Genomic DNA, 19,098 nt, shown 5'->3' with positions numbered 1-19,098 from the left:
AGTGAAAAGTTATGAGAAAAATTACAAAACCGATAAAATAAATTTGATTCTGTTAGATTCGTTTGAAAAAACATATGCAGACACTAGTTTAACACTTAGGATAGTCTGCTAAATTAACTTACATAGTTATATACAGGGTTAATTATTAATATTAGAGGAGAAAAATTCTCTCCGGTGCTGGGGATCGAACCTGGGTCCCTGGTTCTACGTACCAAGTGCTCTCACCATTGAACTACACCGAAGTTCAATCCACAGCACCGGATCGAACCCCTCTCCACCAGTGTTTTTTTCCCCTTTGTGGCTTCAATCCCTGGCACCGGAACGAATTTTTCTCCTCCAATATTAATTGTTACCACGGGTTCGATCCCCGGCACTGGACCAAATTTTTCTCCTCTAATATTAATTGTTACCACAGGTTCGATCCCCAGCGCCGGAGCGAATTTTCTCCTCTAATATTAATTGTTACCATAACTGATGTATTCTGTAGGACCAAAAAATTATAATCTTTATGTATATACAGGGTGGTAGTGAAATAACCTTGCAGATTGAAAGGGACGATAGGGTACCCTTAAATGAATAGAAAATCTATGTTACATTTTGTGATTAAATGCACGGTTAATTAGAAAATTAAGTTGGAAGTTCCAGCAATCTGGTAACAACGCTACTAAAAGTTTCCTTTCGTATCACAATACAGATGTAAGAGGTCAACGAACTCAGTGTACGTGTGCTCCCCTCTCTAGCTACAGTGTTGCGGTGTGGATTGCATCATTCAGTGGTTTGAAATTAGTGGTTTTTAAATTAAATTTACACAAAAACCGCCCACGTTATTGAAATATGACAGAGGGATAAATGATTCTTTATTTGATTTTCTATCGATATGGACAAAAGTCTCGATCTAATTCGCAATAGTTACCGAATAAGAGGATGTTAAACATTAGGGAAAAAAACTTTTTCTGAGAAAACTATGAACTTTCCGCCAATATTATGGTATGACAGTTTTTTGTACATACAACAGGATTATTTCACTTCCACCCTGTATAGGCGTGAAAAGGATAAATTAAAACGTGAATAAAGCAAGTTAAAATATTTAAAAAGAGACTTACGACATTTTGGAATCCATCTCTGCAGGTCATGAAACCTGCAGGTGAAGCAAAAGTGCTTCTCTAATGCAATTGTTTCTGCTCTACAGGATAAAGCAAGGGATTCTGCAAGCTCTGGTCAGTGAACCAGAGAAGTTTGTGAAGAATTCAATTGCACAATTCATTGGAACAATAGTACGACATGAATTTCCCAATCAGAGCTGGCCGGAAGTTCTTCAGTTCATACAGCAACTCACCAGCAGTGACAACATCTCTGACAAAGAGGTAAGCCTGGCCTTCCAGCCATTTATTGATGGTTATTTTTAATGGAGCCATTCTGTTGGTAAACGAACTACAGTCTGAGAAACATTGTGGCTGCTAAATGTGCCCCTTGGTTGCAGCCCTTCCTATACAAATATTTGGAAACGATTCTTTTGTTTACTTTTCCTATCTTTGTGGCTTAGGACTATATCATTCTCACCCCTTCATATTTTAAATAGGAATTATTCAATTAAATTGAATCATTCACAATACGTTTTTATGGACACACTCGTAACAATGTAAAATTAAATATATACATCTTGTTTACACAACTCTTAACACTGTATCACTTCGGAATATGTATGGTAAGACTTTCCTGTGTTAAATTTCAATGTAGGCCTACCTCGTTTACATGTTTCGACCTATTTATGGGTCATCTTCAGAACTGGTCGTTGTTGGTCTTGGCGCCACTTGTTCTGTTTCCTGTGAGGGTGTGTTCCTGTGGTATAGTGTAGAGTCAAAGAGTGTGTGTGTTTTGAAGTTGAGTTGTGTGTTGAGAATTTCGTTGGGGTGTGTTTTTGTGTGTCTGTATATTTCATATTGTTCTAGTGTGTTTAGTTTCTGCTTTTTGGTTGGATTGTAGTAATTCCATGTCTGTATTGATGTCTCTGTGGGTATGGTTAGCATTTGTGATTTGTTCTGCATATGTGGAGGTGTTTTGTAATTTTGTTATGGCTGTGCAACAACTTCTACATAGGACAGACAGGCAGATCGTTTCAAACACGTTACAAAGAACACATCACAGCCATAACAAAATTACAAAACACCTCCACATATGCAGAACACATTACAAATGCCAACCACATCTACAGAGACATCAACACAGACATGGAAATACAGCACATCCAACCAAAAAAGCCAGAAACTAAACACACTAGAACAGTATGAAATATACAGACACACAAAAACACACCCCAATGAAATTCACAACACACAACCCAACTTCAAAACACACACACTCTTTGACTCTACAGTATACCACAGGAACACACCCTCACAGGAAACAGAACAAGTGGTGCCAAGACCAACAACGACCAGTTCTGAAGATGACCTATAAATAGGTCGAAACATGTAAACGAGATACGTTGAAATTTAACACAGGAAAGTCTTACCTACATATTCCTAAAATTAAATGCTTACTATTTCCAAACATTTAAGCTTAAGTTTGCATCAACGTGAAGTAATCACAAGACACAAATGACATGGTAATGAAAGATCGAGAATCGAACCAAAGTATAGGCTAAACCTGTCACATTCTTGGGTATTTTCGCAGATGTGAAAGGTAGGCACAAGGAACTGAGTAGAAGAGCAGAACTGCTCGTAATATCCGAATCAGCAACAAAATTTCATTAGATTGGATTAAATTAGATTAGATTAGATAATAATGATAATAATAATAGTAGTAGTAATAATAATAATAATAATAATAATAATAATAATAATAGTTACAATCCAAGTAGGATAATTTTTGTTGCAAGTTTTCTACCCATCGTTTCATCATATTTCTACACTTTAAAATCGTCTTTATATCCATTGTAGTTTTAGAAGTATATTTCGAACACTTTTCCCTTTGTGAACCAATTTATTCCTTACATTTCTTCAGTGTTTCTGTTTTACTCTTTTCACAGCTGGGGATGTACACGCTGAATGTGATCACTGAAATATCTCCCGACCAGTTCCTACCTCATGCTCCATCAATGGCTTTTCTGTTCAGCAGTATGCTGAACTCAGTCCAGGATCTTAGTTCACCATTGGCTTATTACACAATTCTTACAATGATCCACTTTGTGCCACTTGCAGAAGGAGATCAAGGGGTAAGTAAAAATAATGAAAAAAATTTAACTATACTAAAACTCTTGCAGAAATCTTCATTCTTTGATACTATAATGTCCAGTTTCTGGAAAGACAGTTATTTGTACATACAGACCTACAGTTATGTATGATTTAACATGCTGGCAGAGAAGTGTGTAGGAGCTTCAGGAGAAGAAATGCCAGGAAAAGCAAGCTGCACATTGAAAGATACCATGTCCTTTCACAGTGTGAATGGAAATCGAGTAATAAGAGTAATGTGTGAAGCCAAAGCCAAAACACCTATATCGAAGATTTTTTTTTTGGAAAAAATTGTGATGGGAGGAGGATGTAGGTCCATGACCCTTTCTTTTAGGTCTGATGCTGACATTCGTCTTAAGGCTCGTTTCCACTAATAAACATTTAACAACATGTTAAATGTTAAACTGTTTACTGTTAACAACCCAACATGTTGATTAAACATGTTAATGCTAATTTCATTTAACACTTTGTCCACACTGTTAACATGTCAAATTTGACTTTCCTTGCGTAGTCCACCATAAACAGTCTATGAGATTTTAATGTAGGTAGTGTCTTGTTTTCAAACTTTGGACTATGGACTCAGATGAAGATGGTTTGGCTTTTGTAATTGCCTCTATTGCTTGTTACAAGACCTTGAAAAGGAAGAAATGAGAATGTGGATGCGGCAATATCTTAGTAAAAGACACAATGCAGAACACATTCTAAACGAGCTTAAAGTTGAAGATCGATTGGGATTCAAAAACTTTCTGAGAATGTCAGAACACGATTTTAATAGGTTCGTTCCAACAAGCGGTTCATGGATCAGTTCATGTACGGTTCCTGTACCATCTTATGCGCATGCGCTAGTTGAGCATCTGCTATGGGATTGAAACTGGACTCTACGCTGTTGGAACGCTTTTGCGGATCGTTATGTACTAAATCCAGAGATGCTATAACTGTGATTATCTTTGCTAAGAACGGGATGCTTATTATTATCCTTTCAGAGCTAATTCTAATTGCAGAAAATAGAATTTCGATCATTTTCTATTAAAAGATGACAAAAAAATATGGAAGGCAAGAATTCCACTACTGGGGGACTCTCATCTAAAAATAGTTCTTTTTTTAATTATTAATGTATGTACGTTATTTATTACACTTTTAATCAAAGCTGCATGTTGAAATTGTAATAAACTATTTCAATACCCAAATAATTTCCATTCCCTTTCTTTTTGGCGAAAATTTAAATTAAATCTCTAGTTTTATTATTCGTCTGTACCGTCACTTTTCATCTTTAACCTCATTGATGTGAACAGTCGATCATGTCTTTCTTCAGTATCTAGGAGACGTTGGTGAGCTTATCCGCATGCGCGTCTTGCATACTCTTCCTTACATGCCTCAAACCGCGGACTATTTCTGACCATTCCGAACCCGTGTCAAAAGCTTGTTGGAACGCCCGACTGCAGTACATGTTTCCGGTTCAGGACTGGTTCAGATTGTGTTGGAACGCTTTTTCTGTACTGCACATGCTTACGATGGTTACGGACAGTTCCTGACTGTTGTTGGAACGAACTTAATAATGTAGTGCTGCAAAAAATATTTCCTGTCATATCAAAGGAAGACACACAATTATGAGCAGCCATTTCACCTCATTTAAAAAAAATTACAGCACGATTGATTGACTGTCATAGGAGTGGCTAATATCATGTTATTCTTTCTGAAGTTTTACGAATGTTAATGTTAACATACGTCACCAAATACGACCATTACTGACGTCAACATAGCATTAACGTTTAGCATACCACGAGGATGCGAAAACTCTCTATTGTATTCTCGAGAACAGTTAAATAATAATTTCATTTCTCTAAAACAGTCGGCCTTCTTTGGTTTGCCTGTGTATTATTTTGCAGCCACATTCCACAAACAAGGCTTTTCCTCAGTGCATTAACCAATTTTATTTTAATGGTATTTTATTTCGTCCACTCCAGTACTTCGAACAAATTACAGCCAATACCAAAGGTCGTATAAAAATTATCAAGAGGTGCTCCTAGTTACGCGCCACAAAATCGAAAGTTAGTTGCTATACATGGTGACCATGGTTGCTATAGAAACTACGAACTTTGCCAGATTGTACCGACATTACACGAGCAAGTGAATTGACTTGACATGTTTTCCATTGCTGCTGGAAAACATGCCAACATGTTAAAAGTGTTAACTTCAACATACTCAGTTAACATGTTAAGTCAATTGAGACTTGAAATGTTCATATCAGTGGCGTATACTGGTTTAAGGGTCTGGGCTACCACTGACCCTATTATTATGCAAAATATATTTTAAAATCCCTATAATAAAATTCCTTACCTATTTTATATGTGAATTCTAGACGTCTTGATTGGGATGAAAATACTTTGATGACTTCGTCATTGAAATTACAGTTGGGCTACTTGCGAAGTTTCTGTAGAAATGACTTTTCAATGGACATCAGTGCCAAGCCGGATAAACGTTCTTGTGTATGAGTTGATCTACAGTAGGATTTTATTCTCTTCAACGCAGAAAATGTTCTTTCTACCGTTGCTGACATAGGTGGTATTGTCACAATTAATGTTGCCAATTTAAGGACTTCAGGAATAACTTGGTTCAGCTGGTTTTCATATATGGCAGATAATATTTCATGGATAGGTTTGTTCGAAAAATCAAAGATTTCTGCTGAATATATTACACTTAATTCATTTTTCAAACGCACTTGATCAAAGTGACTATTATAGGACTGAAATAATTTGTTTAGTGCCTCATTCGGGAAGTTTTCTCTATAAGCAGAAAATTTTTGAGAATCTAGAAGATGTGTGAACTGAAGCTTTCCATAATCAGAAAATCTGTCAGTAATTTCCATGTGCATACGATCTAGTAGGCTGTAGTACAGCTGCCTGTATTTCAATTCATCATCTCCTTTTCTTCGCTTTAATGGTGGTTCCATTGTATTGGCTGAAGAATTTTCATTTTCCATATTACTCCATATGGACGGAAACCCACTACGTCTGAACTCGGATATAGTATTTTTTAACTTCGATACCTCTTGCAAGCAGTTTGCTATGTCTAGACTTTTTGTCTGAAGAATATTGTAGAGCACATCTGTATGTGCGAACACTCTAGCATAGACTTCAAGAAGAAATATATTCTGAAACTGTGTGAAAAAATACAAATATCCTTGAGTTTGCACAATTACATCATCATCCCAGTTTTCTTCAGAGTCATTACAAATGATATTTTCAAAAAAGCAGTCAGTTGTTCTCTGTATTCCTTCACTCTATTTACAAGCCGAGATGTAAAATCCCATCTAGTTGGTGCTACTTTTGGGAGTTTCTGTTTCATAAATTCCTTGAGTTTTTCTGATCTTTTAGGAGATGATGAGAAAAATGCAGCTAAACCCGACAGTGTTTTGAAAAAAATGCGGCGTTCTGGAATGGAAGTAGTTTGTTGCAAAACTAAATTGAGAACATGGCTGTAACAATGGACAAATAGTGCTTGAGGATACTTTTCTTGAACTTTTGTTTTTAAGCCATTAATATTTCCCGCCATAACTGAAGCATCATCGTATGTCTGTGCAATTAACTTATTGCCGACATTGTATTCTGCTATAACACCTTCCACATGCTGAAACAAAGCAGCAGCAATTTTGTCCGAACTGACATTTGTGAATCCTATAAACCGTTCTTGAACATTGGCAGTACTATCGACGTATCTTAAAACAGTGGACAGTTGACTCTGATTAGAGCAGTCACTTGTTTCATCAACAACAATGGCCACAAAAGGTGTTTCTTCTATTTCAGATTTTATGTTCTTTATCATAACCCCACTTACAGCAAATATTAAGCCATTCTGAATTGCAGGAGAAGTACCACGAAATACTGTTGAACTCTCAAGATGATTGGCCAGTAAATGGTCAAATTCACTTAAGGAACTTAAATATTCAATATAATTTCCTCTATTGTCTGATTCCACACTCTCATTATGACCCCGAAAAGCCAATTCTTGTTTTCCTAGAAAGCAGACTGCGTTAATAAGACGCAGTAAAATCTCCCGATTTTTTTTCACAAGATCATTGTGTTGATTGATGTGTAGAGCTTTTTGCTTATCTAGCTGTAAATCAATTCTTGTCTTCCCAAAGTTTGCAAAGTTCATGCTACTAGAAATATGAGCTTTTGATTTGTCGTGTTTTAGGACTGCCGTTCGAAGGGAGTTCATATTAGAAAACCCCTCTTCTGACCACACATTAGTTTCGCGGCTAAATAACAAACATGGCCAGCAAAATAGTTTAGACAGTTTAGAACTACCACACAACCAATTCCACTTACCATATGATGTTGAAGTGAAATGGCGTGTGTACTCATGCTGTTTTTCTTTTACGTCCATGGACAAATTTAACTCAGGAGTTGGTCTTTCCATTTTCACAATTTCAACTTTCTCGTTGTATGTACGACCGTTAAAAGGCACTTTTAATAAACCTTCTATTACACTGTCATTTTCAACACAAATCTTTCCAGAAACTTGTTCTGCCATATTTTTCACAATATCACTTAATTGGGAAATTAAAAACTTAATAATTCACAATTAATATAACTCTTAGACACTCGAACAAATCACAAATTTAAAATATTGCACTGCGAGAACGCAATCACATTGATGAGCTAGCATACTAAGCATATTGTTGCTTTGCGCCTGCCGAGAAACCGATCACGAGAGCGGCAACTCACCCGGCCTACACTGCACGATGGAAACAGAAGGGAGAGGGGGACGGGCAGTTGTGCAACAGAACAGCGTTAGCGGAACAGTCACAGGCTATCCCTTGTAGCAGCGGTTTCTCCAGCGACGCCACCTTGACAACTTGTTTCTTTTCGAGAGCAGAGAGCGCATATAAATCTAACGATTACCTTAATTTTAATTACTGTGGTAAAATTAATAATATAAAATTATTACATTATGTTATATTATAAACTTTTTCTTTTGTAATTTCCTTGGGCTACCACCGGTAGCCCCGGTAGTCCGCAAAATACGCCCCTGGTTCATATACATGTTAAATTCAACATGTTATATTTAACATGTTGTTATTAAATGTTTAATAGTGGAGACGAGGCTTTATAGCCTCAGGAAAACCATGGGAAAACCTTAGGCAGGATATTAGAGATCATTTCTTTGTGTTCTAGCTGGCAAATGTGTACCACCAACTGATGCCGCGGGTGATGCAGGCCGTGAGGGCACTGAGTGTTACCGATGAGGAACGAGCTGTGGAGGCCATGGAGCTGTTTGACGACCTGGTCGAGTCAGCTATAGCTGTGATTGTGCCACATATCAAGCCACTGGTCGAGATGTGCCTGGAGTTCGCCAGCAACAAGACTCTGGGAGACAGTATTCGTGTTAAAGCTTTGAGCTTCATTGGATGGATAACACGGACGAAGAAGAAGGTATTGTGCGGTACTCTTGTCAAGAGTGTCTCTTTTTCTTTCTTATAACAGTGAAACTTCCCAATAGCGGACACCGCTGGGGAAAAATTAAATGTCCATTATTGAGAAGTGTCCGCTATTTAGAAAATCGTTAGTATGTGTACAGTACATTAAAATTTCTCATACATATTCAACACTATATTTTACAGTACAGTACAGTAGACAGTGAGATTGTTTACAGTATTTGAGAGAAAAATCGTACCAGTAAATGTTTTGTAAACGAAATAAACATCAGTGACTGTACCACTTCATTTTATACAAAAAAAATCTAGAATTGCGTTCTCAGTGTATGTTGTTGTTGTTGTTTTCTAATGCCAGGCTTTGACAATAAAGTCATTTGACCTCTTGCACTCCAATATTTTTCAAAGATATTATCATGACCAGCCACTGAAGCACAGATTTTGAGGTGTTCCGAATCCATTTCTTGGTTTGAGTTGCACAATGGGCAGTTAGGGGACTGATATATTCCAATTCTATGCAGGTGTTTAGCCAAACAATCATGGCCTGTTGCCAATCTAAATGCAGCGACAGACGATTTTCGTGGTAAATCGGGAATTAACTGTGGATTTTGATGCAGAGAGTTCCATTTTTTCCCTTGGGATTGTGTTATCAAATTTTGTTTGTTGAAGTCTAAGTATGTAGATTTAATAAATCTCTTCACAGAGTAATACGTAGATTTAGTAACAGGTCTGTAAGTAGCAGTGCTGCCCTTCTTTGCCATTTAACCATTCTCAGTGTATGATTTTAAAATAACATCCTTGTTTTTCAAAATTTCACTAATCTGAGTTTTTCCCACATTAAACTTTGTGGCCAGCTCACGAACACTTAATTTCTCCTTCTCACTATGCTTTACAATATCCACTTTCTCTTTTAGTGACAAACGTTACGTTTCTGTGACATTTTTAATATGACTGTACTTCCGAACACTCAAACTAAGAAAGTACGGATTGGTCACGTACAGAATCACAACTAACAAATGTGCTGCTTATCTTCAATAAAGTACAAGAACGTTCAAATGCACGATAATGATTGTTGCAAAGAATTCCATTAGAATTCCGTTTAATTTACAACCGTCTTTTTCTTTTTTTCTTTCACGCTGTCCGTTATTTGGAAGTTTTAATTGTTGTTGGGAGATACTTTTCAGTGTCCACGTCCGCTGTTTGGAAGAATTTTATCATAAGGGCCAATGTTATTTTGCAGGGGAATTTTAAAATGTCCGCTATTGAGAGGAGTCCGCTATTGAGAAATGTCCGTTAAGGGAAGTTTCACTGTATATGAATATAAAGAGATGGTGGTGTAGTGTTATGTCGAGTTTTTTTATTGAAATACCCTTTTTCAGTTGTTTAGTCAACTGTCCAAAGACAGATTTGAACCTCATTCATGAGGCAACTAATGTCCTGATAATGAAAAAGTGGTTCTTGCTGTGTAGAACAATTTTTTCTAAACTATTCGACCTTTTTTTTTATTATTATCATCATCATAAATTTCTGAGCAATATCTTTGTACTTTTTCCATTGCCTTGTTCGCAGTCCCCCAGTTCATCTTTGTTCAAATAATTAATAGTTTATAATAGGCTTATAACCATATTCCTTTCTTTTAGTGTAACCGATAGTATTGCTAAACTAGAAGGGAAAGTTTTAAAACTAATTGCTTTCTCACTTATATATAACAGAAAAGTTTATTATTTATCAATAACGGAGAAAAATTCCCTCTGACGCTGGGACCTCCCAGTTCTACATACTGGGTGCTCTACTACTGAGCTACTCAGAAGCTCAATCCACGGCACTTGATCGAACTCTTTTCCTTTGATTTTTTCTCTATTCGACATATATTATGTCATCATACAGCAGCACACTCAGTTGAGTGACTTGAGCAAGGGAACCAACAGTTATGTACTGTTAGAGTTAAACGAATGATCTATGTGATGATATTAATTTTTATTCCTTACAGAATTCTCTGTTATGGTTATTATTTATATAAAAAAAAAAAGAAGAAGAAGGAGAGGAGTTTGATCCAGTGCTGTGGATTCAGTAGTGGTAGAGCACTCAGTGGATAGACTGAGAGTCCTGGGTTCGATCACTGGCGCTGGAGCGAATTTTTCTCTGTTATTAATAAATAATAATCACAGCAGAGAATTCTGTAGGAACAAAACTTAATATCACATAGAAGAGTTTATGATGTGTTGTTCTGTCCACAGGCCATTGTGAAGCATAAGCTTGTGCAGCCCATACTGGATGTGCTGTTCCAGTTGATGAGTATGCCTCCAGAAAATGATGATAAAGAAGAATATTTTTCAGATGACGTAGATGCCAATACACCCATGACATGTGCAACCCAAACTTTGGATGTTTTGGCACTTCATTTGCCTCCCGATAAGCTTCTACCTCCTTTGGTATGTTACAGTTGTATTTTGTAGTTTGCATTTTATTTTATTTATTTATTTTTTGTAGTAGTGTTGTTAATTAAGGATTTACTCTATCGCTTTTTTTTTTGGAAATAATAATTGTTAACCTTATTTGTGATGGACAGAGATAGTGTTGGGCAGATTTTTTACAGAAAATTAGTCTACACAAGTGACTTCATTTGGGTGAATGAGATAGTGAAGTACCTGCCATTAGTATATAAAAAAAATCTTCATAAATCGTTAGTTTTAAAGATTTCGAAATGTGACTTCAGCATGGTGAATCATATCCATATCAGTATACCTTTCATTGGGCACAAAGAAAAATTTCCAGTCCCATACACTTCTGCAGGTGATGGACTGTTGACATTGAATTATAATGCATTTATGACAACATTGTGTGAAGTGCAAAAAATTTGTCTGTCACAGCTTCAACATATACAAAGAGGTTTGGAAGGTACGGATCTGTATGCAAAGAAAGCTTCCCACCTGGCACTAGCAGTTGTGGTTGAGGGATGCTCTGAATGCATCAGAACCAAGTACCTTGAGTCGTTTCTGCAGTGCATTTGCAAGGGCATCACTGATCCAGCTGGTGTAGTGCGGAATGCTGCACTATTTGCTTTGGGGCAATTTTCTGAACATCTTCAGGTAAGTAGTACAGCTTTATTTTTTGCACACACATTGTATTTGAATCATAATATCGTGTGTGTGTGTGCGCGTGCGTGCGTGCTTTTTTTTTTTTATTCAGGCTTCAGTATCACAAAATCCACTTGAAAAGTATTCCTTAAATTGGGTTTCCTTAAAAACTGGAATTAATTACATTATTCGTATGGTAATTTGACTTAACAGATTATTCCTTAAAAACGGGAATGTTAAAATAGAGTTTTACCACAGTCTAGTATATACAGTCACGAAGCTCAATATGTAGTAAATATGCATCCATAGATAGTTGCTAACCACTAAGATCGCTAATATCGCCTCATTACAGACAATGTGAAATAATACCAGCACAGTCTATTGTTTCTAGCACCCTCACAACTCAAGCTTCGTGACTGTATATACTATACTATTGATAGCAAAAACCATGGAGTCCATGATCTCCAACAGATTAACTTGGTATTTAGAACCCCAAAATCTTTTATCACCAAGACAAGCCGGCTTTCGACAACTACACTCTACCAATGAACAAGTCATACGCCTCGGCCAAGAAATAAAAGACAGTTTTAACAAGAAAGAAGATACCTTGGCAATATTTATTGACTTTCAGCTAGCATATGACTCTGTTTGGAGAAATAAATTATTACTAAAACTCCAGAAATTAGGTATCTCCAGCAATATGTTCAGATGGATATCAGAATTCCTTAGTCAACGATTCATTGCCACTAAATTCAATAACTCACTCTCTAGTTACAGACAAACATATCGAGGTCTACCTCGGGCGCTGTCCTCAGCACAACTTTATTCAATATTTATATAAATGACTTACCCTCCCTATTAGAGGAATCAAACATGAAAACAGCACTATTTGCAGACGATATAGTTTTGTGGACTTCCGGTTCTTACAGACATAGAGACAAAATTCAAAATTCTGCTCTTAAAGCTCTAAATCAACTACATGAATGGAATACATCAAATTTGATGACACTCAATTTAAGCAAAAGTAACTACCAAATATTTTCTCTTGGTAAAAAAGAAAGAGAATTCAATATCCAATACAATGGCCAACACCTTCCTTGGACTTATGAATCCAAATATCTTGGAGTTATTTTCGATAGTAAGTTAACATGGAGCAACCATTTGAAATACATTTCTGAAAAAGCTCGTAAAAGATTCTCCCTTCTAAAAAGACTAGCAGGAAAGAAATGGGGTTGCTCTAGGAATACTTTGAACACTACATACAAAATGTTTATACAGCCAGTGCTGACATACTGCGGAGAAATTTTAATTACTTCACCTTTCATAAACGAAATAGAATATGTTCAAAACCAAGCTCTCAGACTCATTACTGGTGGAATCAAAACAACTCCAATAGATTCTATGAGATTCCTCACTAATATTAACAGCATCAGAATGACAATAGAAGAAAAAGCACTGATTCAATATGAAAAACTTATTAGATTACCAGGAAACAATTGGCATTGATACAGTCCTCTCTGTAGATTGAAAACTCAAAAAAGTTTCATATCCATTGTTCAAGAATTAAAACAGAAAATCAATATCCCGTATTTAAAAGAAAACCTACAAATTAAACCAAACCCTTTAACTCTATTAAATATGGAATATAATCTAAATTTAACAGAAGAAATACTGAAATCAGAAGTAAACACTGAAATACTAAAACAATTGTCTTTAGAGACAATTAATATTAGATACCCTCCACAAAACTGGCTTCATTTATACACTGACGGATCCTTGATCTCCAGAGAACAAGGTGCCGGTGCAAGTGTTACGTGCTGTCTCTTCTCACTTTATAGATCTCTTGGGTATGGAACAACAAGTTTTGATGGAGAAATCATTGCAATAAGTGAAAGTCTCAGGAATCTTCTATGCCACATCAATAAATTTAAAAATGCAGTTATATTGTCAGACTCCAAAGCAGCTATTCTATCAATAGTCTCTAAACACACACTTTCATCTCAAACAGCAGAAATTACTAAAATGCTCTCTCAATTAATATCACTCACTAAAAGAATTGTATTCCAATGGATACCATCCCATTGTAGAATCCTGGGAAACGAGAATGCGGATGCTTTAGCAAAGAAGGGCAGCACTGCTACTTACAGACCTGTTATTAAATCTACGTATTACTCTGTGAAAAGATTTATTAAATCTACATACTTAGACTTCAACAAACAAAATTTGATAACACAATCCCAAGGGAAAAAATGGAACTCTCTGCATCAAAATCCACAGTTAATTCCCGATTTACCACGAAAATCGTCTGTAGCTGCATTTAGATTGGCAACAGGCCATGATTGTTTGGCCAAACACCTGCATAGAATTGGAATATATCAGTCCCCTAACTGTCCATTGTGCAACTCAAACCAAGAAATGGATTCGGAACACCTCAAAATCTGTGCTTCAGTGGCTGGTCATGATAATATCTTTGAAAAATATTGGAGTGCAAGAGGTCAAATGACTTTATTGTCAAACGCCTGGCATTAGAAAACAACAACATATACTATACTATTTCCAACTAAAGACTGAAGTAGACATAAACAAAACTGAAATGTATTACTCCGCATTCGCAAGCTAGTTACCAAAGCAGCCACCAGGGCGCATTATTTTCAGCAAGTGAACACTCAGGGCAGCCATCATCTGATATATTGCAGGCAGTATTTCAACACATTCATTAAACTTACCCGTAAAATGCTCACAGAGGGTTAATAACAAGACTTACATGATTTTAATAAAGCTAAAATGTTATTAATATAATAATTAGATTCTACTTGCGTCAGTGTGTGAACTCTTATACCATTAATCGCAACTTGATAGCGGCTCTAACCCCTCCTTATCCAACACAACCACAAAACTACTGGGTGTTCAGTTCAAAGTGTGTCATGGCTCACTGTATGCCGTCATATGGCTAGTCGATGAGCCTAGAGAATTCAATCTTCCTACACTTCCGCAGAGGTGTATTACCTATACGTTAGAGAAGTTGCATAGCAAGTACGGCATACATTCTGAAGAGTACTTACTGATAGCCTATGTACAGTAACGCCGGTAGTGGCAGGAATGTGAACTGTTTGGAAACATGTACTGAGGTGGGTTTTTTTCTTGCTGTCGGGATATGGGGAGAGGGTTAAGACGATTTCTTACGTATTTGTTGACATTAACTTCGACGGTCAACATGGATACAGAGCATTTGATTTGTATTGTGGAATGTTGCCGTACACAACCGATGATAACAAATACCCTGTGTACGACTTGGCCGCGCAAAACACAGTTCGAAAGAGGTTATGGTAGCACACAGACAGTACAGACCGCCATCTGTTGCTACGACGTACAAGTTATACCATACACGTTCTCAAGTTCAGATTGAACGCCTTGATTAATAGAAAACTTCTCTGACATAAAAGCTGAAACTCACTTCAAATCGTTGATTCATAACAGTGACGTCATGACACACTTTGAAATGAACTCTTAGTATAACACACGCTTAGTGTACTGACTGCTTTAACAATACAATACATTACTGTACAATACAAAAATCACTGAGGTCTGCCATGAACAAACTGTTGCGACATTGACCTCGACCACAGATGGTTCGAGAAAGACGAAGTCGGGGATTCACAAAGGCATCTTTCACGTGATCAAGGCATGCATCTTTCACGTGATCGTTCTCAGAACGCACACGCGCTAGAAGCAGAGGGGAGACGAATTTTGTTGCTGACATAAATGGTGATTCAATAACATAGGGATACAGGGACATCGAAGAATTTCTTGGGAGGAACTTAATGCCTATTACGCATGCGCGTTACCATAATACACGTTACAATGATTTATCATGCAATGTCTGAAGCTACTAATATAAACATATTGTTTAAATCGTAATGAAGTGTTCTTATAAGCATGTTTAATTTACCCATATTATATGTATATTGTACATTTTATTATTTTAAAAGGAACTATTTTAATGTGATGGAGAAGATGACAAGCATGAGCTTGGAGATGTTGTGCGTTCAATAGCCAATCAGGAACCATCATGCTACGTGCATTTATTTGCATTTACTTCAGTCTTTAGCTGGAAAGGGAGTAGACTGTGGTTTTATTGTACATGTATTTTACACTCAACTGTTTTCAACAGCCAATGAATCCAGATCATCTTCCTTGTTATCAGAGGAACCATCGACAAATTTCTGTATAGAAGGGATGAATAATGAATGATCTTGTGTTTTCCATGCTTATTTTTTCGTTACTTTGAATGTTCACTAAAGATGCTCTTGAAGAGAAAAGGAGTGTCCAGTTTTATTTAATGTAAGAGGGGGAAATCACGTAAGGAAAATAGAATTCTGAAAAACTTATCCTAAAAATCTTGTAGGGAGGGGAAGTTACACAAGTAAATACAGTACCTTGATTGATCATTCTGCGTTCTTGTGACAGCCTGACATCAGCCAATATGCATCGCAACTCCTGCCTGTACTGTTTGACTACCTTGCAAGACTGTGCTCCCAGCTGCAAGAGAAAGGGAAGGAGCCACCCGGCCTAGACCGAATGTTCTATGCATTGGAGATGTTCTGTGAGAATCTGGGTGATGAGCTGCTGCCATATCTTCCAACACTCATGGATCGACTGTTCACCGCCCTCAGCCCTAACAATTCTGTCCATCTCCGAGAGTTGGCTCTCAGTTGTATTGGGGCCACAGGTAAGTGTTTAAAGCAATTCAATATAGAGACAGGGTTGGCTTATTGCCAGATCAGTGTTGCCAGAAATAATAATAATAATTTCAAATTCATGTATTAATTATATAAAGAAATCTGTCTTCTTTACAGCTAATGCTGCCAAGGATGGAATGGTTCCCTATTTTCCTCGTATTATCGAAAGCCTAAAAATATATTTAACCCAGGAGCAGAGTGAAGAAACTATGTGCCTCCAGACACAAGCAGTTGGTGAGTAAATAACTGACCAGCTTGATTCTGCATTCCACTGATTGTTTGTATGTATTATTATTCTTTATTCCATCCAACTTTCCTCCACAGATACTCTCGGAGTTCTTGCACGTAGTGTAGGTCCAGAACATTTCGCGCCGTTGGCCCAAGAGACCGTCCAGCTGGGACTGGAACTCCTGAGTAAGACAGATGACCCTGACCTTCGCAAGAGTTGCTACGGGCTGTTCGCAGCTCTCTCCACAGTATTGAAGGGTGATATGCGAAATATACTCCCAACTATAGTTGAAATAATGCTGGATGCTCTCAAGAGTGTGGAAGGAATTGTAGTAAGTGGAGACAGCATGTTGCTGTGTACTGCATGCCTTCTCATGGAGTACAAGAACTGTCATGTGCCATTTATTGCATATTTTATTATTATTTTGGTAACGTGATTGCCTTGGTCTGTTGTCGAATACAGCATCTACCTATATATCTGCATTCAAAATCCCTTCTTCACTCTTCACATTTCATAAGCTGCATAAAATAGAATGCTTTTAGATCCAGTCCAATATGGAATTGAAACAAATAATCACAATGAAATTTGTTGTAGTTGCTTGTTTTTTAAGATAGTTGAATCCAATGAAATATTATACAGAGAGAAGCAGCAAAAAGTTACTGCACTATGCAGGGGACATCTGGGAACAGACTACCCGCAATCCATTGCTCAACTCACTGGTAAGCTGTAACAGCGTGAGTGGGCATTCAGTTTCATTATGGTAGGCCTAAATTATTAGTTAAGAGTTACCTAATGAATGAATGATGTTGAAAACTGATGTTGTTGTTGTTGTTTTCTAATGCCAGGCGTTTGACAATAAAGTCATTTGACCTCTTGCACTCCAATATTTTTCAAAGATATTATCATGCCCAGCCACTGAAGCACAGATTTTGAGCTGTTAAATGGCAAGTTGTAGCCGATTTAAGTGAACACCATATTTTAACGTTTTGGTGGCTACTTCATTCATACACAACACCTGCTGTTGGTCGACGGGTCCATTGGACCTAGCTGGGAGATCTTGTTGATCACCAGCTTTCCCTCCTTAAGCCACTGGAGGACGATTTTAGTGCCATAGCAGGTCAGCACTAGGAACAGAAAAGTAGAAAGAGGAGGAAGGAAAGGAAAATGAACCCCTAGGCCTCGAATGCTCTAATGCCGTCGGGGTCGAAGAAAGTAAAAGTTCAGTCAGAGGACTGGATAGGAAAGGGTAAAGAGAGAATTAGGTATTGGATAGAGGAAAATTATACCAAATTCAGTCATTAACTCATCAAGCTGACCAGTGCTAATTGATGAGTAGTCCCTCCCTTTAGTGCAGCTCGTAAAATTATGCTTACTAACAGCTGCACCACGGGAAGGTAGGGATGGGACATTGGGTATTTGTCCAGGTTTGTTCCTTAGCCTTCAATGGGAAGGATTAATGGCTCTCCCCCCTGTATCCGACAGATACCCTTCTGCAGCCTGAAAACTGATGTGGATCTTACCCTTCGTCAAAGCAGCTGTTGAAAATTATGTCCAGCATTCTCAATACAAACGTTGCATCTTGTTAAAAAAATTCCGAAACACTTGTATCTCTGAAAGTTTAGATATCACTCATCTGATTTCATTCTCCAGGACTTCAAGAGTATGTGGATTGTATTTATAATTAATTTAGAAATCTTCTCACTATTCGTGAGCTGCCACAAGGGACAAAGAGTATTAACCATATAAATGTTTACAACTTCAGTGAACCATTAATTTTGTTTTGATAATGAAACTCCTACAAGTACATAGCTGCAAATACATTTTGTGGTGGGTGGAAATATACCTAGTTTTAGAGAGGTGTTACAAAAAAGTAAAGAATGCTAATGAACTTGGTTTCATTTCGAATATACTATACTCCAACCACGAGAAAGTCTCCAGGGAATGAGACAAAGCGGGTGATGCTATGAATGAATGTTAATGTCATAAGATGTCATAAGGTCACACACGTGGGTACTCGTATCTCTATTGGCTAGCTCTCAAAGCACAAGCCATAACACTGATATACACATTTTTATACTACCCTAGTTACAAAATTAGATCACTGTTAATCTCCTGGTCTTTTAATCCCTCCATACAGGAAATAACATGCATGAGAGCACATGATTTTTAAACTGACGTTATAACTCTGATATTATCTATCTACTTCGCTCCAATAGATGACGCAATAGTAAGCACATTCCTTTCACAGTTTATCTCCTGGTTGGAGAACAGTAGGTGATGCTTCAGGAGAGCAATTGATCCTTTCAATGCAGCTAAAGTTACAATTGGAATAATAGATGTAGGTATTCTGCTTGAATATCTGCAAGCTTCTCCTCAATTAATACTGTCT

General features: G+C 37.2%; 1 protein-coding gene across 1 annotated transcript in view; it reads left to right on the top strand.

Annotated features, from left to right (window-relative positions):
- The window catches only part of LOC138710953 (importin-4-like), a 60,139-nt gene that overhangs the window by 14,357 nt on the left and 26,684 nt on the right, over window positions 1–19,098 (top strand). Inside the window, exons 3-10 of the mRNA XM_069842213.1 lie at window positions 1,190–1,364; window positions 3,029–3,214; window positions 8,408–8,665; window positions 10,902–11,096; window positions 11,535–11,753; window positions 16,209–16,470; window positions 16,598–16,714; window positions 16,805–17,040. Coding sequence (XP_069698314.1) covers window positions 1,190–1,364; window positions 3,029–3,214; window positions 8,408–8,665; window positions 10,902–11,096; window positions 11,535–11,753; window positions 16,209–16,470; window positions 16,598–16,714; window positions 16,805–17,040 — 1,648 coding nt within the window. The remainder of the gene's footprint in view (window positions 1–1,189; window positions 1,365–3,028; window positions 3,215–8,407; window positions 8,666–10,901; window positions 11,097–11,534; window positions 11,754–16,208; window positions 16,471–16,597; window positions 16,715–16,804; window positions 17,041–19,098) is intronic.

Source organism: Periplaneta americana, chromosome 1 (assembly GCF_040183065.1).
Source record: "Periplaneta americana isolate PAMFEO1 chromosome 1, P.americana_PAMFEO1_priV1, whole genome shotgun sequence".
NCBI lineage: Eukaryota > Metazoa > Arthropoda > Insecta > Blattodea > Blattidae > Periplaneta > Periplaneta americana.
Note: the sequence above shows the minus strand (reverse complement) of the source record. Positions and strands in the feature narration are given on the sequence as shown.